This window comes from Hippocampus comes, unplaced genomic scaffold (genome assembly GCF_001891065.2).
Source record: "Hippocampus comes isolate QL1 unplaced genomic scaffold, H_comes_QL1_v1.1 scaffold539, whole genome shotgun sequence".
NCBI classification, from domain to species: Eukaryota; Metazoa; Chordata; class Actinopteri; order Syngnathiformes; family Syngnathidae; genus Hippocampus; species Hippocampus comes.
The window spans coordinates 23,217-49,074 of NW_017804753.1; the positions used below are offsets into that span (position 1 = coordinate 23,217).

Genomic DNA, 25,858 nt, shown 5'->3' on the forward strand with positions numbered 1-25,858 from the left:
CAATTATTCAATGTGGCAAGAATGTAAGTTTTATTTAATTTGAAACCTAATCCAGGTTGGCACACATTCAACATTGGATCACCACGCCTTCCTGAACACGTCGGTACACGGTTCTGAGGACAACCATGATGGGGTCAAACTCATTCTCCCACACTTCCGCTGTTTGAGAAAAGGGAACGAAATGTGCTTTGGAACAGCTGCTCCTAAAGTGACATGATTGTATTTCCCTCATAACCTGCATCCACTTGAGCACGTGGAGGAGGGCTGCCACCAAGTGGTCGGACGAGGGCCAATAAAAGTGTACAGTGTTTTCCCCAAAACGTACTGTGCCAAGGCACATATTTGAATTAAAAAAAATAATAATAATTTTTAAAAAAGACGTTTCAGAGAAAGTTGCTAAATTGAGAGAATTTTTGCATGAGGCCTTCACACCGATGTTACTGGTGGAACTTTAAATTACAGTACGTGAAGACCAACAAGCTAGTCATCAATTATTCAATGTGGCAAAAATGTAGGTTTTATTTACTTTGAGAGTTGACTTTGTTTCTTGCTCAAATCTGTACCAAAAGTGCAAATTGTTTTCACTTAAATATAAAAATGTACATATGCTGACAGTACGTACATGGTTTCCTACCAGGGTCAAAATTCTTCATGATCAATTTAGCACTTCTTTCAATTCTACTGTATCAATTATTACGCCTTAGCCCTAATTAAAATGTTGACATTTTTTTGTCTGACAGATTTTGCCATGGCATAGCAACTCATGTTAATTTTTTTTTTTAAATGAAATCCTCTGATTAGTTTTGGTGAAAAATTCCAGATGGGGAGAAATTAGGTGTTGATCTGAACGGAAACACAGAAGCGAATCCCCCTTGAGATGAGTTCACCGCTGCGATTATCAGCCCTACCCAGTGCCAGCTTCAACAAAAACAACAAACTGTTGACGGACGACAAAAACGCCGCGCTTGCCCTTATCAGCACAGCAAAACAGATAGTTAAAAATGAGGCAATTGAGATCGTTCGAAGAGAACAGAATCCGTACGGCCGGTAATGATCATCTCAGTTTTGTCTTCATTAAAATGACAGATAGGCGGCGACCAAATTTCAGCAGTCAAAAGTGGGTATTTTTCAAATTTTTCTCAAGATTCCTTTGGCCCCTCTACATCAAGTGTCGACTTTGTTTCTTGCTCAAATTTGTACCAAAAGTGTAAATTGTTTTCACCTGTAATAAAATGTACATATGTTGACAGTACATACATGGTTTCCTACCACAGCCAAAATTCTTCATGATCAATTTAGCATTTCTTTCAATTCTACTGTATCAATTATTACGCCTTGGCCCTAATTAAAATGTTGACATTTTTTTGTCTGCCAGATTTTGCCATGGCATTGAAAGTCATGTTAATTTTTTTTTTTTTTAATGAAACCCTCTGATTAGTTTTGGTGAAGAAATTCCAGATGGGGAGAAATTAGGTGTAGATCTGAACGGAAACACAGAAGCGAATCCCCTTGAGATGAGTTCACCGCTGCGCTTATCAGCCCTACCCAGTGCCAGCTTCCACAAAAACAACAAACTGTTGACGGATGACAAAAACGCCGCGCTTGCCCTTATCAGCACAGCAGCCATCGCAAAGGTCATCATTTACCCTGAAAGTAGCGGTGTCAGCACGATGACATCATGCGCTGGACCACTTACCTAAATGAATACGAAGGCTTGTCAGGATGACCAAGAAGGTCAGAGCGCCTTCGAGCATTGGTCTTTCCTGTTCAGAGTCTAACACGGCGTTCTGGTGTTGAGAGGCCATGGTTAAAAGATCAACCACTTTGAACCTGCCAAAGGAGGACAATTACAATCTTGGCGTGATGTAATATAAGGGATGCGGAAAAGTGCATAAATGGGACCTTACCTCTCAAAAACACTCGAGATAAAATAGTCGGGATCAAGCCTTGACGCGCAAACCTGGAAAACAGGGTGGAAGAGATTTTCTACGTATAAGCCCCAAACACGTAGGAGCAATATATCTCATGATTAGTCCTAACCTGGAGCAAATAGATGTCAGGGTCAATCATGGAGTTGCAGAAGTGCGACTGCACGTAGGTCATCGCTTGCCCTTTTATCTGCAAGCCATTTCGGACCCACATGTTGCTGTGGATCTCCGACAGGCAGGCCTACAAGCAAACGTTTCAATTCATGCAATTATAACAGATCATCACGTCCTCAGAGAAGCCTGAAAAGTCGAACCTTTCAGAAGATTCTCAGCGTGCTATACCTGGATTTGCAATGGATGCACCATGATCTTCATCAGCATCTCTTGGTCGGGCAGGAGGCTGTCCAGATCCAGACCTTGGCACTTCACAGCCTGGGAATTGTTCAAATAAAGAGTGTTTTATTATATAATGAACGCTCCAATAGTCACAGGGGATCGGGAATGAGCCCTGTTGCATGTTGCAAAAATTGGGAAGTCATTGATGTACCCCCCACCCCCACCCCAAAGGGGTAGACGAAACAAGATCATTAGGCAGAAACACCATGCATACGATCCTGAAACCATGTCACATAAAAGACTGCCTGCAAGTCAAATTATTCAACACGAGGTTTATTATTACCCTGCATGCTTATGGCATTTAGACTAAATAAAACGCTTCCAGAATACAAGCAAATTTTATCTGCAAAGTCAACTACTGCGGCTGCATCGGGAGAGGAGCCCTTTCACTTTCACTTTCAACAATACCAAGGTTCCACAAGATGGCGCTAACACTTTATTTGATTTTGCCTGGGCTCAAAAACAAGGATTAGCCAAGGTTTTCCTCAAATAATGAAGTTTAAAAAAAATGCCCTTGGTTCAAAAAAATCTGCAAAGATGTGCATTTGCAAATACAGAAACAACCACAAACAGCTGATCTGTAGTGTATTCATGTTCACTGAAATCGCAGCAGTTAAGGCCTACCTTACTGAGGAACATGGCGTAGTAGCGGTGGAGTGGCAAGTGAAATGTCACTTGATTTGGCAAAGGCTGGAAGAGGAGCAGAAGCCATGAGAAACCTGCAGAGGCAAAGGCTCATCTGCGTTTCAAGAACTGTGCCTCCTAACTTTACCTCATCGTTAAAGCTGATGGCATCAAACCAGATCTGAAGCGTCTCCAAGCAGTAGCGCACTACGGTTTTAGTATACTCCTGAGTCTCCTGAAGGCAGACAATTCGACATGTTAAAACTCCTTATATGGCTGCACAGCTTCAAGTGTTAAGAGTCAAGGGTGAGGGGGGAAAAAAAAAAGAGGCAGAACTTACTTTGACTTTGCAGTGAGTTAAAAGCCCCCACATTGGTTGGGCACAGGCCTCCAGCTCAGCTGCGAATGCTGCATAGTATGTCTGAGACTCAAATTCCACATGTTCATTCAACTCCCGCTTATTCAGGTTCATTCCTGTCACAGTGGAAAATTGCAAAATTCAGGCAAGGTTCCAAAAAATAAAATAAATCACATTTTAACATGCATTTTTTGCAACGAGACAGTGCTAGGACTGTACATTAGAGAATTTATAGGACACGGTACATACAATTTACCGGCACGACTGTGCGCACGTAACCCCAAGCAAGAAGACACTCAAACCCACTGAGCAAGGGGGTTGTGTTATTTTTAGTGCCGTGACTCCACATGGCAAGCGAGCGGCATCAAAACACAATTCTAATTCAGTGACAGAGGCTCAACATGTGCCATGGTTTCCACCTACAATCACGATGACAAAACAATTGGCCTGTGTTTAAGGGTACATCTGTGCAAGCGGGCGTGATCATGCTTTTAGTTTTGTATCGCACAAACAAGAAGTGGCAATGGAATTATCGGAAAAAAAAAAAAGAACAAGAAGTGGCAATGGAATTATCGGAAGAAAAACAACAACAACAACAACAACAACAGAGAGAAAATGTTAACCTTTGGATTGAGAACCTAAGAACTACAAAATGAAATTCTACAACTCTTCCCAAAAAGGAGAAATATATCATGGCCACAAAGGGGCGCAAGATCATATTACTATCATTTTCATTTCATTTGAATTACAATGGCAGGGCTCCAAACTAACTTTTTCACGCGGACAGCGCCCCCTAACCTGACATTTAATAGGTGCAAGTAGAAGAGAGAAAGAAAACAAATAGTCATCCAAATAATTTGCACTATATTACTGATAAATGGGCTCAAATGGAGAGCAGGCATTTGTCAGCAACACAAAAAAAATGCGTGAGTAGATGAAAGTTGTCGTTGCACTGTCTCAAATTTTAGTGGCAAAACAAAGTCAGAGCTGACACGTTGTTTTGCCGAAGAATGTCGCGGAGCAAGCTAGGCAAGTATTGCTACAGCCACCTCACGGTCAACAGTCGAAGGACTTACCTTGGAAAAACGACACAAAGCTCATCCACAGCATCAACAACGAGTGGTCTTCGAGGAACTTTTTGGCGACACTTTGGTGTGACAAGATATTGATAAAATCGCTAACTAATGGCCAGTATGTGTTGTTCTTCAATAGAGCCTCGCTGCAATTCACCACAACGTGGCGACTGTTTTCTTCATCTGAAAAAGGGGGCGGGGGGGAATTATTCAAACCAGTTAAGGCCGCGTTTATTTTACCCCGGATAAGAAACAATCGAGCCACGACGAGCACTTACCCTGAAGTTCACTTTTAATAAGGCAACTCTCCATCATGTAAAGGAGGACAGTGACCATGATGTCAAGCAGTTGACACTCCTCGGTCACATGACGAGCCAGTTCCTCGTTGCTGAACAACTGCACGCTGATATGTACAATACGGTTGGACATTGTGTCCGACTCGTGACTTTTCATCAAGGTTTTCATGATGAATGCATAATGCTGGACAAACGTTTTGGTGAAAGTGATCTTCCCCATTAAGAAGGGGAAAAAAAAAATTAATTGTTGCAAAACCACAAGATGGTAATTTCTTGCTGAGGAAATTACCTTGTAATCTTGATCAGGCAACATGTTCAGCAAGAAGGTGACTTTCTTCTGAGGAAACTCGTATTTGATTGTCCAAAACAGGAGCTCCTCCAAAAAACATTTATGCTTCAAACATTCGATAATAGAGAGGTCTGAGGGGGGGTAAAAAAAGATGCACTATAAGAAGACCGTTTCACAAAGACGTATTTTCCTTAAACGTTACCTTTTGTACTGCTACTCAGCTTAACCCTCTTTCGCTGACCAACAGACTGTCCCGCGTCTTGGTCTTCCTGGAAATGGAAAAAAATTAAAAAAAGGACCTCAGAGTACAAATCGCTCAAATCTAATTGGCAAGCTAAATGCCTATCCTGAAATAGTGATTTGGAATGAGTATAAATTTAAAAAAACAATGGAACCTCTAAAGTCAAAATATTTTTTTTTGTCTGTTGTATTGTTTCTTTTATTAATATCAACAATTCTTTTCACATTTGTTCACGGTGATTTTAAAAAAATGCCTGTGCGGTTTATTGACTTTTTATTGTAGAAACAGTTTGATCCTCATCTAGATTTATTTTCTTGTCGATGGGAAAATTGTGTCCAAATCTGATTCATGATCCATGAACAAAGTGTGGTGCACCTGAGATGTTCCGTTACAACATTTAAAAAAAAAAAATTCTTCGTTGCAAGTTTTGGACAAACCTCTTTGCTCGACTCATCTGGGCTCCCTGGTGCTGCCGATCCTAAAAGTGAAAGTAGATTGAGCATAGCCACCACATGAAGACTCTTCGAGGAGTTATTCACCACGGTCGTTAACCATCAAATCCAAGTAAGCGATGAAAGAAATGACATTTGACATTTCAAAACAGAGCTTTTACAGTCCAATACTGACAAGATGATTTTTTACAGTGATTATAAATGTAACATCAGATCATCAAAAACCCTACAAAAATACACAAAAAGAAAAACTCACCCAGTAGTGTGTCAGCTCCCCCCTCGGCACCGACATCGCCGCTACTTTGGTGCTTGTCCTCTACAGACACCAAACCCGAATTCTTCAATGCTGCCAAGTACTTGTCATAGTTCTTCTTAGCAAACAAATTGTCCTCTTGGCCTGAAGAAAAAAAAAAAATCGGACTTTGTCATTTTTATCATAACATTGTGCTCACACCAATAAGAACAACTGCGACCAAAGCAAAGCTGCCATGTCGTTGGAGGAGAAATTACCCATGCTCAACTCCTTGAATGTTTGCTGATTGGTCAAGATCTTGGTCAGGACAGTCCGCATTGCTGCGCCCATTTTGGTGAGCTCTTCCAGGAAGGAGATTTGAGGCTCCAGCTGCTGAAGAACCTTTTGTAGGTCTCTCTCAGTTGAGCTGTCTGGTGCGGGAAGATAATATAAGTGTCATGACTCTCGGCTCTTTGTAAACATGACGCCGGATGCAAATGGGACCATAATGCTTGTGCGCAGCTTATGCCAATTATCTATATTTGCATTTAATATGTAATAAGACAGGCTAATAACTAATTTTCACCTGGTTCTGTATAGCCATCCCTCAGATACTGTATGACCGACAGGATAAAGCGAGGGAGAACCAACTCTGACATCAACAGAAGATCTCTGGGAATTGATGGGATGTTCTCTCCTGTTCTCAACCGATGCCGTCTGCAAAACCTGTTGAAAAAAAGAAAAACATCTTTTTTAGCAGACAGATTAATCCGAGAGCAGTCGAAAATGTTCGCCACTCTTTTACCCGCTTAGAGAGGTCTCTTGGTCAGTGAATGATTATACAACAGGTGTTTGTTTCATAAATGCAATTCAAATGGATCAATACAAGGACATAAATGTATGAATTTACATTTAAAAACAATTACACAATGCTCTCAATGTCCCCGGTTGTCCGAAGTTGCTCAAGTAAATAAGTCACGTGCATCTGTTCTCAAGAGTCCTGAGTCTGACTAAAACCACATCACTGTGTTGTTAGCTCCACTGTCATGATTGTGCAATGTTACCACTGGAGTCATTCACTGAATTATCTTTTTGAAAATGTCATCTATTTTTAGACTATTTTCAATCTTAAATTCCTACTTGATGTGTGTTAGCATTTTTAAAGAATTTTGAAAGTTTGATTCAAGTCATTTTAATGCCGATGAAGACCTTGTTTTTAGGTTCACGGATTTTGTGCCTTTGAAAACTTTGTAAGGATCTGAGGGAACCCTGCTAAGTTTATTTTGAAAGAAACGCACATACTGCAGAGAAAAGCAGCTTATCGTAGTTTAAAGCTTACAATACAGAACATTTCAGCTGCTTATTATAAATTACCGGCAATGTACATACAGGGAGAAACACCATGATCCCCTAATTGTATTTAGATGATTAACCTGTTGGATTTTGCCAGAATGTATAACAGTCCAACCAAAACATTTTACTACCACATTATTAACTTTTAATCCTAACTATTAATAACTGTTGATTTAAAGTGTTTGGTCATCGGGAACAGCAGGTGCAGTATTGATGCAATCATCGTTTTACGATGAAGCAACATCATTCAACCATGGCTCAATCTTCACTAGCACAATTTGACGTGTGGTGTTTGTAAAACGGGTTTATCAATGCTCCAACTGTCGGACCGTGTCCAAACAACCACATAACTACAGATAGTGTACAGTCATGATCAAATTCAAGCTGATGAATGATGCTCTAACATTGATGGGTCCTGGTCGTTTTTCAGTCAATGCTAACTGCAGCATGTCGCTCATTAATGACAGAAAAGGCGAAACTTTAATTAACCGTGCCGGTGTGTCGTCATTCGAAATCACGTATTGCACAAAATGACACAAAGGTTGGATTCGTAGGTGACGGCATTTGAACATTAACGAGAAGCTCCCTTCCAAACTGCACCTGTCACTGGCTAGGCACAGCTTAGCATAGCTTAGCTTAGCTTAGCTTAGTTTAGTTTAGTTTAGCTAGCCGGAAACTTGTTAAACCCACTCTCTCGCATGACATTACTGTCTCCACAATCACAGGCCCCGCCAGCCTGGCTCCGGAACATGTTGAAGTCATGACTCGTATGGTCTCCGTTGTTGAAACACTCGGCGCACAGTGACATGCAAGGGGAGATTCCACAGGTCCGGCATCGATACGCCACGAAATTTGCCGTCCACACTAAGCCGCACAGGGTGGCGTTGTCATAAGAGCGGACCGTTTTGCAGAACTCCTCGAATGCTTCGCCCCCTGCAATTAGACATTTACACCAGTCAAGCGCTTCGGTGTCCGTGGCTGGTTTTTCTGGATTTAGCACGTCATCCAGTAGCTCGTGAATTTGTCGGACCGCAGCGGTGTTGTCAGTCCGCTTTAAGTCTGCCTTCAGGTGGGCGGCAGTGGCTTTCTTGTCCCGGCGTAACAGCGACGCCGCCATCATTCGCTGGCTTGTTGTCCGCAAATTTATTTTTGTTGTCTTGCGTCCATGTTCTCGCGGGTTCTCGCGATACTTTTCGTTGTTTGCCTTTGTCGTATTTTTTTATATAAAAGGGATATGCGACCTACGAATGACTATAAGGGTCATACGCTTAAAAGAGGTAAAAAGTTGTAGTTTACACTTAATTTACTCATATGTTTACGGAGTCTATTTCTTGAAGCTGCCTGCCGCGCTACGTTCAGACACACCTATTTCCGTGTGTTTGTGTTTTTGCTTCTAGGCAACAGACATTGAATCAAGCCAGCTAGCTGTAAAATAGAAAGGACAAAAAGATAGAAAACGTGATTTTTTTTTTAAAAGTCACACTTTAGAAAGAAAGCGCCCCAAACCAATTAAAAAAAACATTAAATGCACTACATAATCAAATGATGCCTTCCATTTCCTGTTTAAATGTATTTAATTTAAAATACCTCTAATCCTGTAAAATTGCACAGTAATTTTTCGTACGTATCCGAAAATGGATGGAAGGAAGTACAACTTTATTTCAGGTTTCATGTTTGATGTGATGCATTTGTATTTTATGGTGATAATTTACAATCCAATCTTTTAATGTGCTGCAAACTTGCAATACAGTACAGGTATTGGTAACAATTCGCGGAAGACCGGAACACATCTTCACGCATTTTTATTCCATGACGGTCTGTTTTGGTTGATACAACCCAAACGGAAGTCGTGTCCTCTATCGTAAAACTTCACATTTTACTGCAAACGAGCGCCTTGTATTTTATTCTATGGACAAGTTAGGACTTGATAATTGCACGTGATGAAACTTAAAGAATTGGAAAGTTGTCTACAACAAGTGGATACATTTGAAGAGCCCAAAATCCTTCTGGAGCAATATCCAACCAGTGCACACATTGCTGGTGAGGAAACAAACGTGCGCTCTCTGGGTTGTGTTTATTTACTTTTCTTTAAATATATTGAATTTGCTTCGTGTTTCCACAGCGTGCATGCTTTATACGATACACAACACGTTTGATGACATTGAGGCTAAACTCGTAGCCGATCTGGGATGTGGCTGTGGAGTTCTGAGCATCGGTGCGGCGATGCTGGAGGCAGGGTGCGCTTCATCATCTTTTTGTCATCATTCTTAGGATTATTAATACTGAAATATCACTGGGTAAGATTTACTGGTATGTCTTCTAAAGGTTATGCGTCGGATTCGACATCGACAATGACGCGCTGGACGTTTTCAGAAGAAATGCGGATGAATTCGAGCTTTCCAACGTTGATCTGGTCCAGTGTGACTTGTGTTGTTTAAAGACTGAAGATTATCGTCACAGTTTTGACACTGTCATCATGAATCCCCCTTTTGGAACAAAACATAACCAGGGTGAGGATGAAATTTGTTCATTTTCACACAATCAAGCATCTTCGATTTAAGACTCAATTGCCATGTTAAAATTGCATGTGCCGTTTTTTTTTTTTTTTTTTACTCATATTGTAATTGTTCGAATATTAATCATTAGGTTTTTTTTCCCTAAAGGTATGGACATGAAGTTTTTAAACCCATATTGTAATTGTTAGAATATTAATCATGAGGTTTTTTTTTCCCTAAAGGTATGGACATGAAGTTTTTAAGAGCTGCTATAACAATGGCAAAAAAAGCTGTGTATTCACTCCACAAAACATCAACACGTGAGGTAAGTCAGGAGCTATCCCTGTCTTGTCAGCGTCTTGGATTGTCCCAATTCATTCTGTTTGTTGACTATAGCCATCCTTGCTCACTGTTCATTTCGCAGGCAATAAATGAACATCAAAACAATGACAATTTCTTTTATCCCGTTCCAGCACATACAAAAGAAGGCAAATGACTGGGGGGTGAAGATGGAAGTCATTGCAGGTAATATAAGCACACCAGAACAGTTGAAATGAGTCAAGTTGATTTTTTTTTTTTTTTTTTTTTAACAGAACTGAGATACGACTTGCCAGCTTCTTACAAGTTTCACAAAAAGAAATCGGTGAGTTTAAATATTCTTCACACTCTTTTCCAACCTGGATAGCTGCTGAACAAGCACATTAAAATTGTTAAGATTGTTTTACATGGTTTATTTGCGAGTCACAATGAAAACGTAAAAAAAGCAAAGCTTTTTTTTTTCTTAATGTAGGGAAGATTTTTGTCACACGAGGAATTTTAGAGATCCAACTCAAAGTGTTCTGTTAAAATTAATTTACAATCAGGAGGAGAAAGTTGTACATCATAAAAATGAAATGTTCCGAAGCGAAACATAGGTGGACTTAAAAAGCAAAAAAAAAAAAAAAAAAAAAGAAACTGACACCAAGCTTTGCAAATTGTTCTCCAGGTTGACATTCAGGTGGACTTCCTACGCTTCTCCAAAACCTGAAGCTTTTGAGTGGAATGGACTTGTTTGCCTCTGTATATAATAAACATTTTCTCCAAACTAAAAGATCCGAGTGTGGCCTTACTAAGATCCATTTTCAGTTTTGGCCACCTTTGCCGCAGGACCATCGGCTTCCTCAAGCTCTCTCTTCGGGGCCGCGGGCGCCGGAGCTAAAACAAAAATGATTTCACATTGTTACAAAGTCTTATTTCAAACAAATACGACCCTTAAAATATGTCCAATTACCCTCCTCCTCCTCGTCATCGCTAGCAAACTTCGTCTTCTTGCCCTGGTATTGAGTTCTGCTTTGATCTCTTCCCCCTTTTCCTCTGCGACCTCCTCTTCCTCTACCGCCGAATTTTCCCCTGCCTTGAAGATAGAACCGAACGGATCAATGATCTGTACGTGATGGGCTGCTTGCTTCGAATCAAGTGGTTACCTCTTTCTTTACCCCGGGATTCCTGTTGTGCTTTAATGATCTTTTTCAGGACCTCTTTCTCCTCCTCCCCTTCGAGCAGCTTCCACGTCACCACGTTATTCTTTACTTGGAGATCTCCGTCATTTGCCTCTTTGGCCTTCTCATAAGCTTCCTTTGCATTTCCATCGAACAGGAGGGTGCCCTTTTTTGGGAGTCAAAACATGTCTGATGAACCAAAATATCGGCGCCGCAACTATCAAATATTTGTGGATTGATTTACGATTCAGATCAACAATTTTTGCAGTTATTCGATAACCATTTCCATCCTTGTTGGAGGAAGCCTTGACTTACCTCTTTGGCTCCTCTCGTAAAATCAACCCACTTGATTCGTCCGTACCCCGAGAACACGTCATGAAAGTCTTCTCTGGAAACATCTTGCAGCTCGCCGGAGAAATTTAACAAGGAACCCGAGTATTCTTCCATGAGCTCATCCTGCAAACCAGTAAGGGGTCATGAGCACGAGCAATCCTCCCAACAACCAAGCTTGTTGGAGAATGAAGGGATCATACCATATTTTTCTCTTCCGTGTGTTTCTTTTGCTGTTCTTTATCCCTGAGGAGAGATTTGTGGAAGGAGCAACTAAGTTTATTTATTTTATTTCCCACCCAAGAAAATAACAAGCAGTTGTATACTCACTGTTTCACTTTTGCTTTTGTCTCTGCTTTGTGTTGTTTTCTCTCTTCTGCTTTTTTTGCATGGTAGGCTTCCCTGAAAGGACAAAAGAACACTTTACTTTGCAGGCCTCTCTAGAAAGCTTGGTCAATTATTATTTTTTTTTAAAGTTAAAATGAAGGTCCACTTTGTATTTATTTTGCTTAACTTACTCTATGACAATTGCACACTTTAATTTGTCATTTATTCCACACAAAGTAATTGTTGCTAAAAATCAATCGTGCACACCTTGACAACACGAGCATTTCGTTGTCTTTGAATGATTTGATGTCCGTACGTTCAAGGAACTGCTTGGATGACTCGTCGGTGTCAAAGCAGATAAAGATTGATCCCTGCCAACAAAACAGATCTGAGTTCATAACGCAACTCACTAAATAATTGCATGGTCTGACCCAATAAGCAACTTCAAATTATTTTTTTTTTTTTACTACCTTGAACTGCCTCTCCATATCTCTCCTCATTTGAATGTTTTCTATGTTGCCTTTTCCATTCAACCACTCCTGGATCTCATCAAGGGAGGTTCCCAAGGGAAAACCTTTCTGGAGGCACAAATGGGACAAATTATTGTAGATGAAAATATACCATCATATTAGAAAAAAATAAAATTACTAATATGGTCAATCCAATTTATAAGTACTCCAAACCATAATTTATGGCATAAAAATGTACTGTACCTGACGGAGAAAGGTACACATGCAGAATTTGATAGAATGAAACTACGGACATGTAGTCTCAAAAGAATAACAACATGATGTCAACTAAGACCTGTTTTTTAAAATAATTTTGGGGGAATTCTAAATATAACTGAATTGGTGGTCATTTGAACAACACGTTTTTTTCAGAATTTACCATGTAGACAGATTTGTGTTTGACAGCATCTTTGTACTCGTCGTTCAATTCAGGTAAAGGCTTTTCTGGACACCTCCTGATTTTTGTCTTGTCCTCGCTGATTTCCAAAAGGCCGCTGGTTGATTTCTGGAGTGCGGAAACGATGACGTCGGTGTCAGAGGTTAGAGATTTCAATCTGTGAAGAGAGAGTGAAAAATTCAACATGACTGGTCAAAAGCTTGTCATCCCCCATGAATGCAGGGCCTCTGCTATCATGTCCGCGCCAAACAATAATCCGAGTTCTATTGTTGAATGCAAGGTGGTGCGGCAGGTGTTTGTATTTGTTGATTTGTTTGCACACCTCATAACACAAATTACAAACACTCCATACAAAAATATTACAACAACCCGGGAAAACAATGTAAGCGCACAAACCTGTTAAATTTGAGCAATGTCTCCAAAGTGACCCAACCATCATCAAGCTGAAGTTGTTCTTTGAGAAACTTGTCTCTTATAAGATTGTGATCACCAAAGTAGTACTGCAGGCAAGAATACAGTAAACGTTAAACATATTGTCGCAAATGTTTATGACCAATACAGTATAAGCATACTGGATATAAATGAATAATAGATCACCTCAATTTGTCGAACCACTTTCACTTCAACTGGCGACATTTCTTCAGGCATGACTGTTCTGTATGCAAAACACAAAGTTCACATTCTCCACTATTCTGAGCCCCTTTTGGATGAGTTTATCACCCTACATATTTTACTTAATTCAATCAAATTTGATTAAGTTCCTTCCCATAAAACCGGGCAGGAATATATAGGTTTAAATGTTCAAAAATATAATGATAAATGGTTCCATTGCTTACAGGTGCACATGGTAATTATGGCGTGAGTAACATGGAGGGTCCCTCAACCCAACAAATTTGAGAACCCCTGAGCGAAATTAACCTGATGTAATTATAATTTAAAAGGCAAAATTCTGTCTTTTTGCAATTGGGTGCCTAAATTCTTAAATGGTCAATCCGTACAGACTTCAACAGCCGAGCTTCAGTGAAATACCCCTAAAATTAGATTTTTGAGGCAACTAATTAAAAAAAAAACTCAAACGAATAAAATCCAACAGTACTCGTTGTGGAGTGAAGTTTTACGCTCTAATGGCGTTTTTTTTCCCTGCAGTTAGCCTACTAGCAAGCTAACGTGTCGCAGTTGCAGACCGGCCACACAGCGTGCTCCAAAATGGACAATGGTTCCATTTAGAAAAATAATTTACTTTCACATTGCCTCCACGACGGGAATTCGTGCAAACACCTCCACAACTTTTTCACGTTTAATCAGTTTAAACCATGTGACTCCATTCTAAGACTATCGACAGACAGCATGTCGCTTAAACAGGCTAAACGGGGACGTCGTTCTTAAATCAACAAAGAGAATATTTTGTGACGTAGATAAATTTCACGATACAATGAACAGTTGTACTGTACTTACTATAGATTTGATACGAGTCGGTTGGAGATTTTGTCGTTCAAACAGAAGGATTTCACTTTGGCACCAGTTTGTACATGTGAGACTGCGTGTTACGGAAAGCCGGGAGGACCAAAACGATATAAAGCAGCGGGTGGAGGGTAAGTGCGTTAAATTGTCGCTAGATGTCGCTGCCATCGCACAAATACGATTGCATTGAACGGTGTTGAACGGTGTCGACCAGCTATTATCGCACGTTTCTCGAGTTTCTTCAACACATACCTACCTGAATTATCCATCCAGGGTCGTGGGGGGGGGGGGGGGGCTGGAGCCTATCCCAGTTGATTTCGGGCGGAGAGCGGACTACACCCTGAACTGGTCGCCAGTCAGTCGCGAATCCTGCTGATTTACAACCTTCAAGAAAGCCCATGAAGTAATAAAGAGAAACTGTTGGCCTATATAGTAGTGCAGTGATTAAATTACTCAAGTATAAACTTAATGTTATAATTCTAAAGAGAAAAAAATGCTTTGATCTGAACAAATGTGTAACTAATTTAATAATTTAAATGTTCCTTCTCACACAAAGACGCGCGCGCGTGCGCTCACCCACAGCACACACCCACACACACGCGCGCACAACGCACGCACGCACTCAAAGCTCCAGGACGAGCGACTGACGTCATTTTGTTGGTTTCCTGATAAATAAAGACTATTTATTTTGAGTATCTTGTCCCTTCTAGAGCAACACAAACTGTCTCATATTATATGAGATAACTAACAGGTCTTCAAATTGGAGCTTCAATAAATAGTATTGATTGATACTTGCATAGTTTCCAATCTGTTCATTCCATATATTATTTGGCACATGACAACAATTCAAAAGGAGCATGATAAGATCTTGACATTAATCACTGTACACACAGACGCATCCATGTGACCTGGAAGAGCTGGGAAGCGTCCCGACAATGTCCCAAGTGTCCAGTTGCGGGTCGTACTTCTCAATGCTCTGGAGGTAAGTCCCTCTTGAGTAGGAGTAACCCCCTGTGACGTAGATACAACCATCTATGACCGCAGCGCCACACTCCATCCTGCTCTCCTTCATCACTGAAATGGAGCTCCATTCCTCTCGCTCTGTGTCGTAGCAGTCCGCAATGGTCGTCTCTCCGCCTACCAGATAAAGTTTCTTCTCAAGAGACACAGAACAAAGTCCATACTCTGGGGGGAAAAAAGAGTATTGGAATGTAGAAAGCTCAATGCAAAATAAAAATACAGGAAACCTCCAATTTCCACGGATTTAACTGTTACCTGGATGAGGGTTTATTGTAATAATGCTCCACTCGTTGTTATCTGGCCTATAGACTTGGATTTTCTCATACGTGCAGCTTCCTCTGAATCCGTAGTGGCCTCCGGTCACATAGATTTTATCTCCCATTACACCAGCAGTGGCATTTCCTACACCTTAAAATTAGAAAAGGAGCAGTCACTTAGAAAACAAAAATAGAAAAAAATGAACATGTGTATAATTGTCCGGGACAAAATGTAACAGTAAAAGTGAGTCCTAAATATTACTTAAAATACCCATTAACCCCCCCCCCCAAAAAAAATGCCAATTGCTGATCAACTTACATCTCAAATATAACAGGCATTAGTTTTAACTGTCTGGTTAAACTTGTGTGTTTTGTCGTCACAATAAAGGCCATTCATTGTCATCCACTGACTCATTTTTTGTTAAAGCGCAAGCTGCTGATGCAATCATACCGCAGTTACAATTAAAATGTTTCCTAACAATTCAAACTCAGAAATCTGTTCTTTACTCAGCACGACTGCACCACAGCGATAGTCGGTTTTGTTTTTGTGTTGTGTCCACGTTGTACATTACAAAATAAAGATTTGCCTTGTCATTCAGCACAAGGCTTTGAGCGACAGCGAGTGTCCCACTTGAAAATTGTCTGTCTTTGCCTAACAATACAATGACCACGAAACTACACACATAGAGATCAGAATTTCCCAAACACACCTTGCTACCTTACAGGTTCTTCTTCTTCTTCTTCTTCCTTTTACTTTTATTTTCGTATCTTACAAGGTGTGTCACAGAGGACAGTTATATTTCAAATCCAAACTACTCATTTCCTCCCCGCAAAGAAATCTCCCTGGAGTCTGACACCACTTTCCCAACCACTCCTTCATGAACTCCTGGAAAATTTTTGTGGGACCCTCCTCAGGTCCGTCTCGACAACCATCTTGATGTCATCCACATCTTCAAAACGAGTCCCCTTGACGATCGCTTGAGCTTGAGGAAGAGGTACTTTTTCTGACACATCGTACATAATGTTGGATGACAAGGTAAGAATTTCAGTTCCGCGGGGTAAACCCCGTTTGCCAGCGCTCACATAAAAATAAACAATGAATCTTGAAAACAAATTTCGTTCCACACCTTGGATCATTCTTGCCCCCGGGAACCATTTCTTCTTTAGCGGATCGTACCATTCCGTCTGCTGCTCCGGAGCTCCTCCCCTGTAGCCTCCGATGGCATAAATACAGCCGTGCAAAGCGGCGGAACAATGGTAGTACCTGGCTGTGATCATAGGGCAACCCTCCGTCCACTCATCATGGTCACAGTTATAAATAAAAACAGTGTCAATGGCCTCCACTGTGTTGGTCCTGTAGCCTCCTGTCACGTAGATATCCGCCCCCAGTAATGCGACGCTGTAGCTCTCTCGCGCATGGTCCGGCATGTCTTTTCCTCGCAGCCAAGTGTCGCTTGTGGGCTCCCATATGTGAACTTCACAAAGAGGGTGCCAGTAGTATCCCCCGATAATGTACATGCTTGTTTTCCCAACTGCTGTTATCGCTTTACTTTGAGGTCTCGAAGCCTGCACAATTATTGATTTAAATCTCTCGTCGCTACTTCCTAAGCACCGCTTGTGCAGCTCTAAATTAGCCTTGAAGTCACTCTCATCCAGGTCCAGATTGATTAAGCGCAGCAGGTCCGCAGCATGATGAATACGGTTCTCCATGTCGTGGATCACCCATTTGGTCACCGCGTCAATCGGGAGTTCATCCCTCACCACGCTGAGCTTTTGAGTAGCCAGAAGTGTCCGGATTTTATTGGAATCCAGCTCAAGGAACTCCTCCTGCTGGATCAGCTCGGCAAACCTGCTCAGCATCACCCTCCTGGACTCGCGCTCGAGCCGAGGACACAGATGGAGTTGAGCGAACGCGTGCATGCCCAGGCAATTGTCGATATCCAGGAGGCGGATAAGGAAGCCCTCGCACGCCCGTTTAACCGAGTTGAACTGCAGCAGGTCGGCGGCCTCCAGCAGGCTTTGCACATTTTTCTCCGTGATGCTCACTTGGGCCGTGTAAACGTAGTCAACCAGAAGTGCCAGAACCTCACAATCCACCCCGACCAGCTTGATGACACTGTTGGACCTTTCCCTCATATCAGCTGTGAACATGATCTGGAAGTAGGAGCTCCTGGCTGACAGTAGCGCCTTGTGGCAGTGGAACACCCGGCCCGAGTCATCGGCACACCGGAGGGTGACATCGCTAAACAGTCCGTTGAGGTAGAAATGCCGGAGAGCGTCCAAGATCTCGGCTGGATGGTCTGGGTCGCAGAAATCGTAAGTGTAGACCTCATTCTGCTGGTGTGACATTGTATCTGCATTAAAAAATATAGATATAGACAATATCCATAAAATGACATCACCAATACTCATCCATCTATCCATTTTCAACGCCGCTGATGAACAGTTCCAAGTAACACTTGTGACAGTGTTATGCTTCTTTAATGTGTTATTTTGCACAGACAGTGTCATTTAGTTATATCGGTGTTGTTTCAAGTCATATATTAAATTATTGCGGCTTGGTGACACCCGTAATAACGAAGGCAATGCAGTCAGTCTTACACCTTATGTGACGCGTCGTATATTTGGAAGAGAACAGAAAAATATATTGAAATGTTACCAATGCAAAGGTAATGCTTGGCCTGAAAAATGTAACGCGCGGGCTGGAAAAGTGGCCCAGATCAGCACATATAACGGCCCACCGGGTAATCGCCATGCGGTTCCGATTAGCCACTCTAGGTGAGTGGTGGAGTACACCCTGAACTGGTCGCCAGTCAACCACAAAGCAACAAACTACCATTCAGACCCAAGCACAATTTAGAGTCTTCAATTAACCTAACATGCATATTTTTGTCATTTGAGAGGAAGCCCACATAAGCACAATCAAAACCCATACAGGCCGAGATTTGAACTTTGACCCTTTCAAAGTGTGAAGCGGACGTGCTAACTACCAGGCCACCGTGCTGCCCAGCTATATTCTCTCCAATTGTATATGTTTTCTATATGACATTGTCACTCGTATTCGCGGAAACAATCCCACTCTCACCTTTGTTTTGTCCATGAATGCTCCTCGATGACTCTTGTCTCTTGCACCTCTCCATAAACACCCAAAAAACACAAGAGGGCTCAATTTGGAGTACGCAGGGACGTGACAGCTGGTCGCTTCTCTCCTATTTTGGTGATTGTGTGCAATGCAACAGCGGCCACCCCTCCACCCCCACGACCCACCTCTCTTCTTCTTCTCTTCCTCCTCCTCCCAGCTGCACCCCCTGCACGCCCCTGAGCAAAGACAGTCAGAGGAATCCCGACTCTCTCTCTCTCTCTCTCTCTCACCTCCTAAATACAACCTCCGAGGTCCCGTGACCACGTCGCCCACGTGGACGGCACATTAGTGTGGCCATACAAAGACAGCCAGCACTTCTCGCTCTTGGACTACAGATGAGCGCCCCCCCCCCCACTTCACAAAACAGGTTCCCTCCCACTCGTGTATTTTTTTTTCTCTCTCTCATTCGAGCCGTTGCCATGGTGATTTGAATCGAATTTGACTGTGGGCCAACATTTGACCTAATCTCATGGGATTAACGTGACCTGTACGTGAAACTGCCGCCGTCAGAACAGCGGTACAAATTGCGGTCAGTCAGTCAACCCGAAATCAATGCATAAATGACGTCATATTTTGTATTTTCTTTTCTTCCTTTAGCGGCCACTTCACATTCGGTCTACCTACAAAATCAACAACAAAAAAATCATTCCCCTTTATAAAGACATTAAATGATGCGTTTTGAATGAAAGTGTCAGAGAAGTATTTCAATACAGTGGGTTCTCGGTTTAGTCTCGCGAACGACGCGCAAATGGACTGACTACTTTTCGCATTACTTCAAAACAAAACGTCCTCGCGCGGCACGATCATTTATAGCCGAGCCTTGGGGCGTGTTTCATACAAATATTTGCGGTACCTGTGATTTTTAGGCTGCGTTCCGGTTTACGTACAAAATCGTTGAAGTCGCAACGCAGAAACGGAACGATAGCCCAGGTCGTAAACCGAGGACACACTTTATTTCGATTAATTTTTTTCATTTGCTCACTGCACTCCATTTTTATTATTTCTATGCTTTTCTAAGCACTCCCAAAGAGCAAAAAGCCAAATTATTATTCAAATTATTGTTAAACAGCTCTCAGGGCCAACTACTACTGAGGACGGACTTGATGTCAGATTTTTTTTTCTGGTATCGACAGCCTCTACGGAATTTTTATTTTAAATAAACCCAATACTGGTATCAGTACTCACCTATTCCCTAAAATAAATATTTCAGACGTTCACCGCGTTGAAACATATCTTGAAATATTTCTTTGAGTCTCAAAACAATTGCATACCTTGTAGCCATGTAAAAAAACAAAACAAAAAAAAAAACCAAACACAAATAATGGACAGAACAACTCGAGAAAAGCACATTTTTCATCAGTTTTACTGACAAAGCTGTGAAAACCATCCTAACACTGGAATGTAAGTTGCAACTGGCTCTGGAAAGGTTAGTCGAGAACGCTAAGGCAAAGCTGGATCAATAAAACGCAAACGTGAGCGGCAGCCTTGCTTCAAGCGCTGAGCTGAGCCGCCTCCTGAACCAACGGCTTCAAGGCACAGAGGTCCCGCAGCAGAGAAGACACCCCGACGCAGTACCAACTATCACCGCAGTGCTTTACGGGAGCACTGAAAGACTCGATTTGTACTCCCTCTGCGGCGAGCAGGCCTAAATGAAAGAAAAGAGAGAAAATTGGTGTGAAATTAAAGGAGCTCAATCAAAACTAGCCCCCGAGCCCGAAAGTTGAGACGGATTACTCACCGGCCAGCGACGAGAGCAGCTGAGGACTCGCCGAGGCCTTGAAGAAGAGCAGATTCCCAGCGAGTGACACGGGCTGCCTGAACACGCTGCCGCTCAGCTCCAGCAGAACCGGTCGGCGACCTTGAATGGTGCCGCTAGCTTTGTAGCTGCAGCCGTCGGTCATGATCTCCACCGTGCACACGTCGTTAGAAGCCTCGTCCGACACGCTGTGGCTTTGGTTTACCTGCGGAGGAATGTAGAAGCGCGGCGCATTTTGACAACAACATTCATTGTCAAATGAATGTTGTTGTCAAATGGATGGAAATGGATGTTTTCTACAAATTCAATGTCGTACCGTGATTCCAGATTGCTCGGCGAGGCTCAGCACATTGATGAAGTTTGGGCAAGAGCCAGATTTGCCGTTAAGCAGGCCGACCAGCACAGCGGCCGTCATGTAGCTGGCTGAAGACTTCATGCTGTCTCCTGGTTTATAAAAAAAAAAACAAAACAAAACAAACAAACTTATTTTTGCTTCATTCTAACAGCGTCTTTCATGTACTACTAAATGCAAGGGCACCAAACCGATAACGTAGTACGCACCTTGAGAAGTGATTTGTACGCGGCTCAGTGGAGTCTTGGACACACTACACGACTTCAGCACAGCTCCGATGGCCTCTCCAAGTTTGATCAATGGATAAGAGTCCGGGGAGAAAGTGCTCGCCAAAACCTGTGCGTTTACCTGTGTTAAAAAAAAAAAAAAAAAAAAAAAGACATCAACCACTGTCACATGTCACACGTGTGGGTTTTTAAGAGCCGTCTACCACATGACTTAGCCATTTGGATGAAGAATTTGACACATCTGTATGTCATGTGCGGAGACTACTTGGCCCTTAAGTGTCTTGGTAATAAAAAGTGCGATTCAACTTACTGCTCCGACCAGCTTGTTGCCCTTCACCATGTCGACAATCTGCAGTGCGATGTCCTGGCCGCATCGTGCCTGTGCCTCCTTGGTGCTGGCACCGAGATGCGGACAGCAGATCACGTTGGGATGGTTGACCAGAGAGCGGTTTTGTGGGGGCTCCTGTGGCACAAACAATCTCATTGCATTTCTATCTTCATAAAATTGCATTTCTGGGACAATGAACATATTACATTGCGATGTATTTATCCAATCTCGTCTGCGACATATACATGCAGGAACATAAGACAGACGGACTGATCTGTCTTATGTTCCTCACAATGTTGCACTTCATCGTTCGCACCGCCGCTACATCACAGATTTTGAATCGAGTTTATTGATGTTGCTTTTATTATAGTGTGCTTTCAGATAAAATTGATGTCAAAGTGGCCTCGGGGTCACGTTGAGAACATCACAGCTGATCTGTTGTCTGGGTTTGGTCACGTGACGTTCGCAATGCGACCTCAAGGGTACTTTTGTCATCCGTTTCAGTCAACAGCAGAGGGCGGTATTGAACAAAATAGCAGCTGCCCAAGAGTAATACAAATTCGGGGTTAATCCGCTTCATTATATAGGATAATATAATCTCTCTATGTAATGTGGATAATTATTTACATGAATTCCAATGATTAGAATATTACAGTGACTCAAGTTGAAGGTAATCTTGCCTCCACAAAGACGTCAAGGCCGGCTCCGCCGCACTGTCCGGACTCCAAAGCTCGGAGGAGGGCGGCTTCGTCGATGATGCCACCACGTGCGCAGTTGACTACTTTCACGCCTCTCTTGCATTTGGCAAAGGTTTCATCATTGAGTAGACCTTGCGAGGGAATCAATATCAAAAATGAGAACCCAACTACAATTCATTGGCGTTTTTATACTGAAAGGCCCTGTAAGGTGAATTCAGGGATTTGTTCAAATAAATTTGAAGATAACTGCTGAAAACGTGGAGAGACAGAAAATTTACTGTATTGTGGATTGATGGTTTCAAACTGTTTTCACCATTTCTGCTTTCCTTTTTTGGGAACTTCAACACCTTAGTTTGCATGCAGCACAATCGCAAGTCACTTTGTTATTATTATTAGGCCTATTAGGACCACTACAGCATGCAGTTAGCCTGATAGCTATGCCTACACCTCAAAAACGCATCTTCTTTGGACGACACAAATGACAGAACAGCTTGGTGTCGATATTTAAATTGTCAAGTGAGGAGGTGACGCTGTGGACAAGCCTGCCGCCCATTCTGTGGCCAAAAAGAGTCCCTGGAAGTCGGTTAGCTCGCAAGCTAACATGCGGCTAGCCCCTCTTGGCGTGGCGTGAAAAAGTGAAATGTGAAAACTTTCTGGATTCAATGTGCATGCAGTATGTGTAATGGCATTGACTTAGATGAGTCAATTTCACTTCATCCAATGACAAATGTAATTTTTAAACATAATTAGATGACATTCACTCCATATGGATACCGTTATGTAAAAATATAAGCATCAGAGGCATCCCAATGCCAACAATTCTGATTGGCTATAAAAGAATTTGACATTCGGCCATTGGGCCAGAGATTTCGTTAAAATGCTTGTTGCGTGTGGATGTAAAAGTACCGTATGTCGCTATCTCCTAAGTTTGAGTTTAGCATAAAAAAAAAAACAAATGTCAGAGCAAACAACTAGCAAGTTATTAGTAAATCAGTAAGAAATAGAAATTACTTTGTTTGCTTAAGTCAATAAAAAAAAAACACTAAATATATTAATTTTTTATGTCAATATTAGCATCCAAATCCAACTTTGTCTTTGCAGGTGGGGCAACCTAAACAAACAGAACTTAGATGATTCTTTTACACTTTCGTTTGGGGCTGCCCTATCGTCATCCACTTTGTGTGACACGTCCACAGGCTCGTCAAACTTGGGCCTGTTGTGAATCACTGTTCTGTTTTCAATATATGCACTGGAAATCAAAGAAAGCAGTGTTATCTGCTGTATCTGGCAACTTGAGGGTCTTATGTGACACTCACCAACAGTGGAGGGCATTAATGGAGTGTGGACCGTGATGTAGTCACAGAGAGGCCAAAGCTGCTCCAGGGACATCTGCTCCACCCCCCAGCTGGCTGACACTTCAACTGGAGTGATTGGGTCATAGCCAATAGTCTAACAAAAAACAAACAACCCATCCCCCCCCCCACTATTAAACTTTCCGATTATCACAGAGTACAAATAGAAGTGTCACGTGACAAGCCGACCGACCTTCATGCCAAATGCCTGCATTCTGTTGGCCACCTCCTTTCCTATTCTTCCGAGTCCAACTATTCCGAGAACTTTACCGTACAGCTCAGCACCCATAAACTGCAACATGAGAAAATTTGACAATGACCCAGCTGACTAAATCAAAAAGCGGCACAGCATCTGAATGCCGCATCACATTGCTGACAACTGACCGGACAATGGAGCCGGCCATGCAAGTATAATTCTGTCGCTGAGCCTGCAAATAAGCCGTGAAGCCTCTCGCTCACCTTTTTGCGATCCCAGTTGCCAGCTCGCATGGACATTGCAGCTTGAGGCACATTTCTGCAAATAGACACACAGGAGTAATATTCGTTAAAAGACATAAAGTTATTAGGACACATACGGGTGAATAAATGTGCAACACTTTACGCACGTACACAAATACATTTTCAAATTGCCTAGAAAATCACAATGTGCAATCACTGGCGAGCATTTTTAGAACGCTGGTGACCCCTGCTTTTGCCTAGTGAGTGAAACAAGGAAATTTATTCTGTGTGTGTGTGTGTGTGTGAGCATCTGGATGTGAGTTATGGCCTACAGCAGCTACTTGTGAGTGTTCTCATTTTGAACTTATTTGTTTGACTGGCATAGAAAATCAAATCATCTCAAAATCTTTGCGTGATTTGATTTTTGTTAAAACGTGCACGCAATGAGTTCTTGCTCTTAATGTTGCTTTGCTGCTCAGCATTTTTCTTCCATCATTGAAGAGAATTGAAACGAAACACAGAAACCAGTAACCCTGATGAAAAGTGCCCATCGATGATCTAATCGGTCAGCTGATCATACTTTGCCCACCCCGGCACATCGACTTACCTCGAGAGGCTCATCAGGAGGGCGCAGGTCAGCTCAGCCGCACTGATGGTGTTGCCGCTCGGCGTGCTGCGCCACACATTTGACATCTGCTTAGCTCAAAATATGAACAACAACAAATTTGAACCGATCGACGCACGCTTACTTCATGACTATGACGCCCATTTTGGTGGCGGCCTCGACATCCACGTTATCCACGCCGGTTCCGGCTCTCCCGATGATTTTGAGATTGCCGGCGGCGTTGATGACGTCAGCCGTCACCTTGGTAGCGGATCTCACCACCAGGCCGTCGTAGTCCTGGCGAGGGGAGAGAGCAGACGCATTTCACACACGCATGGCTGGATGATCAACTAGGCAAATACACGAACACGCAAACACCAAAAACCGGTATGAACCACTTAACCTGCTGTTTTTAGCGTGAAGTGGCTGCTGGTGTTTACGCCCCCATCTTGTCACAGCTGAATGGCCATCTGCGTTTCATAGTGCCTTGTTAACAGGCCCCGTGCTTGAACTTTAATTTAGCGCCTGGGCGTGAGTTGTAGCCTTCAGCAGCTCTTTGCGAGTGTTCTCATTTTGTATGGGTGTGTTTGACGGTTCTGTTCAACATAGAGTTGAAAGCTTGGCTCCCAACATTTTTTTTCAAAAAATGGAAACGTTCATACAAAACAACCATGAAAGAGGACCTTGAAAAAAAATCCAATATTGAATCACAATTGCAATATTGAGGTGATTAAAAAATAAATTATTTTTCAAAATCGTTCTGTTCTTTTTTTTAATCTTTTCTTCTCTACTTGCATTTTAACCAGTCTTAGTATTTAAACAAGTTCATGTACTTTACTACTGCTGAGTTCAGACTGCTGCTGTGGGCAAAAAAAAGGAGTCACGTGCACCATTTTTGCCAGCCTAAGCAGCTCTACTAGAAAGTGATGGGCTGAATTGCATCATCTCGTTAGGGCAGGGCGGTGCTAAGCAAACTCACACACAACATTCAGTAAAACCTCATGTGCAACTGAAATACATTCAGTTTGAAAAAAAATATCAGTGAGGAGGTTGCAAAGGATTGAACTGAATTTTGAAAACGCCCCCCCGCCCCCCAAATGCACACGTGGAAAAAAAAGACCCAGTGTTGGAAGAGCCTGTTACGCAATGCAGACTTCCAATGACATTCTTACCTTGATCTCGGCGATCAGTTCATTCTTCTGCATGTTGTGCTTCTCCGTTACTCGGATGCCATTTTCTTCCAGGATGCTCCTGCAGCGAGGGTCCACGCTTTCGCTGATGAGAACATTCTTAATGGAGATGGGGGGCATCTTGAGAGATTTGTGTGTTGTATAAGAAGAAAGTCTCCCGCGCAGGCGGGCAAGGTTGCTGATGAATGGTCAACTTGTGCTGGAGGAACGGTGCAAGAGGACTTCGGCGACGAGTGATGATGGCCACGGGAAGTT

General features: G+C 42.4%; 5 protein-coding genes across 7 annotated transcripts in view; 1 reads left to right on the forward strand and 4 right to left on the reverse strand.

Annotated features, from left to right (window-relative positions):
• The window catches only part of ubr3 (ubiquitin protein ligase E3 component n-recognin 3), a 29,893-nt gene extending 21,300 nt beyond the window's left edge, over positions 1–8,593 (reverse strand). Inside the window, exons 1-17 of the mRNA XM_019875805.1 lie at positions 7,929–8,593; positions 6,476–6,615; positions 6,168–6,320; positions 5,914–6,054; positions 5,643–5,683; positions 5,167–5,233; positions 4,965–5,095; positions 4,658–4,886; positions 4,383–4,562; positions 3,289–3,422; positions 3,097–3,183; positions 2,949–3,014; positions 2,271–2,360; positions 2,041–2,169; positions 1,908–1,960; positions 1,697–1,830; positions 73–159 (exon numbers count right to left, since the gene is read on the reverse strand). Of these exons, the coding sequence (XP_019731364.1) occupies positions 73–159; positions 1,697–1,830; positions 1,908–1,960; positions 2,041–2,169; positions 2,271–2,360; positions 2,949–3,014; positions 3,097–3,183; positions 3,289–3,422; positions 4,383–4,562; positions 4,658–4,886; positions 4,965–5,095; positions 5,167–5,233; positions 5,643–5,683; positions 5,914–6,054; positions 6,168–6,320; positions 6,476–6,615; positions 7,929–8,362 (2,296 nt within the window). The 5' untranslated portion in view covers positions 8,363–8,593. The remainder of the gene's footprint in view (positions 1–72; positions 160–1,696; positions 1,831–1,907; positions 1,961–2,040; positions 2,170–2,270; positions 2,361–2,948; positions 3,015–3,096; positions 3,184–3,288; positions 3,423–4,382; positions 4,563–4,657; positions 4,887–4,964; positions 5,096–5,166; positions 5,234–5,642; positions 5,684–5,913; positions 6,055–6,167; positions 6,321–6,475; positions 6,616–7,928) is intronic.
• Positions 8,594–9,040: 447 nt separating this feature from the next.
• mettl5 (methyltransferase 5, N6-adenosine) lies at positions 9,041–10,827 on the forward strand. Its single transcript, XM_019876448.1, has 7 exons — positions 9,041–9,282; positions 9,365–9,479; positions 9,568–9,752; positions 9,980–10,062; positions 10,211–10,262; positions 10,331–10,380; positions 10,723–10,827. Exons 1-7 carry the CDS (start codon positions 9,183–9,185, stop codon positions 10,762–10,764), a joined length of 627 nt encoding a protein of 208 aa, XP_019732007.1. The 5' UTR covers positions 9,041–9,182; the 3' UTR covers positions 10,765–10,827.
• On the reverse strand, positions 10,451–14,355 carry ssb (small RNA binding exonuclease protection factor La). Of its 2 annotated transcripts, none has more exons than XM_019876329.1 (12): positions 14,234–14,355; positions 13,376–13,433; positions 13,175–13,278; positions 12,761–12,935; positions 12,343–12,450; positions 12,140–12,243; positions 11,876–11,947; positions 11,749–11,791; positions 11,531–11,671; positions 11,201–11,381; positions 11,012–11,130; positions 10,451–10,932 (listed from the first exon to the last, which is right to left on the reverse strand). In XM_019876329.1, the coding sequence occupies exons 2-12, from the start codon at positions 13,424–13,426 to the stop codon at positions 10,846–10,848; spliced, it is 1,185 nt and encodes a 394-aa protein (XP_019731888.1). In that variant the 5' UTR covers positions 13,427–13,433; positions 14,234–14,355; the 3' UTR covers positions 10,451–10,845. The 2 variants fall into 2 exon arrangements, with proteins under 2 accessions (XP_019731888.1, XP_019731810.1); XM_019876251.1 differs by having other exon boundaries at positions 10,451–10,931; positions 11,008–11,130.
• Positions 14,356–14,801: 446 nt separating this feature from the next.
• On the reverse strand, positions 14,802–19,031 carry klhl23 (kelch-like family member 23). 2 transcript variants are annotated; one of them, XM_019876124.1, is made up of 4 exons: positions 18,602–19,031; positions 16,644–17,870; positions 15,515–15,667; positions 14,802–15,376 (listed from the first exon to the last, which is right to left on the reverse strand). In XM_019876124.1, exons 1-4 carry the CDS (start codon positions 18,654–18,656, stop codon positions 15,114–15,116), a joined length of 1,698 nt encoding a protein of 565 aa, XP_019731683.1. In that variant the 5' UTR covers positions 18,657–19,031; the 3' UTR covers positions 14,802–15,113. The 2 variants fall into 2 exon arrangements, with proteins under 2 accessions (XP_019731683.1, XP_019731603.1); XM_019876044.1 differs by having other exon boundaries at positions 14,803–15,424.
• A 972-nt stretch (positions 19,032–20,003) lies between these two features.
• On the reverse strand, positions 20,004–25,853 carry phgdh (phosphoglycerate dehydrogenase). Its single transcript, XM_019877844.1, has 12 exons — positions 25,586–25,853; positions 24,559–24,710; positions 24,417–24,482; positions 23,831–23,885; positions 23,565–23,663; positions 23,336–23,468; positions 22,002–22,150; positions 21,304–21,456; positions 20,976–21,114; positions 20,731–20,858; positions 20,397–20,619; positions 20,004–20,303 (listed from the first exon to the last, which is right to left on the reverse strand). Exons 1-12 carry the CDS (start codon positions 25,721–25,723, stop codon positions 20,149–20,151), a joined length of 1,590 nt encoding a protein of 529 aa, XP_019733403.1. The 5' UTR covers positions 25,724–25,853; the 3' UTR covers positions 20,004–20,148.
• Positions 25,854–25,858: the final 5 nt, after the last annotated feature.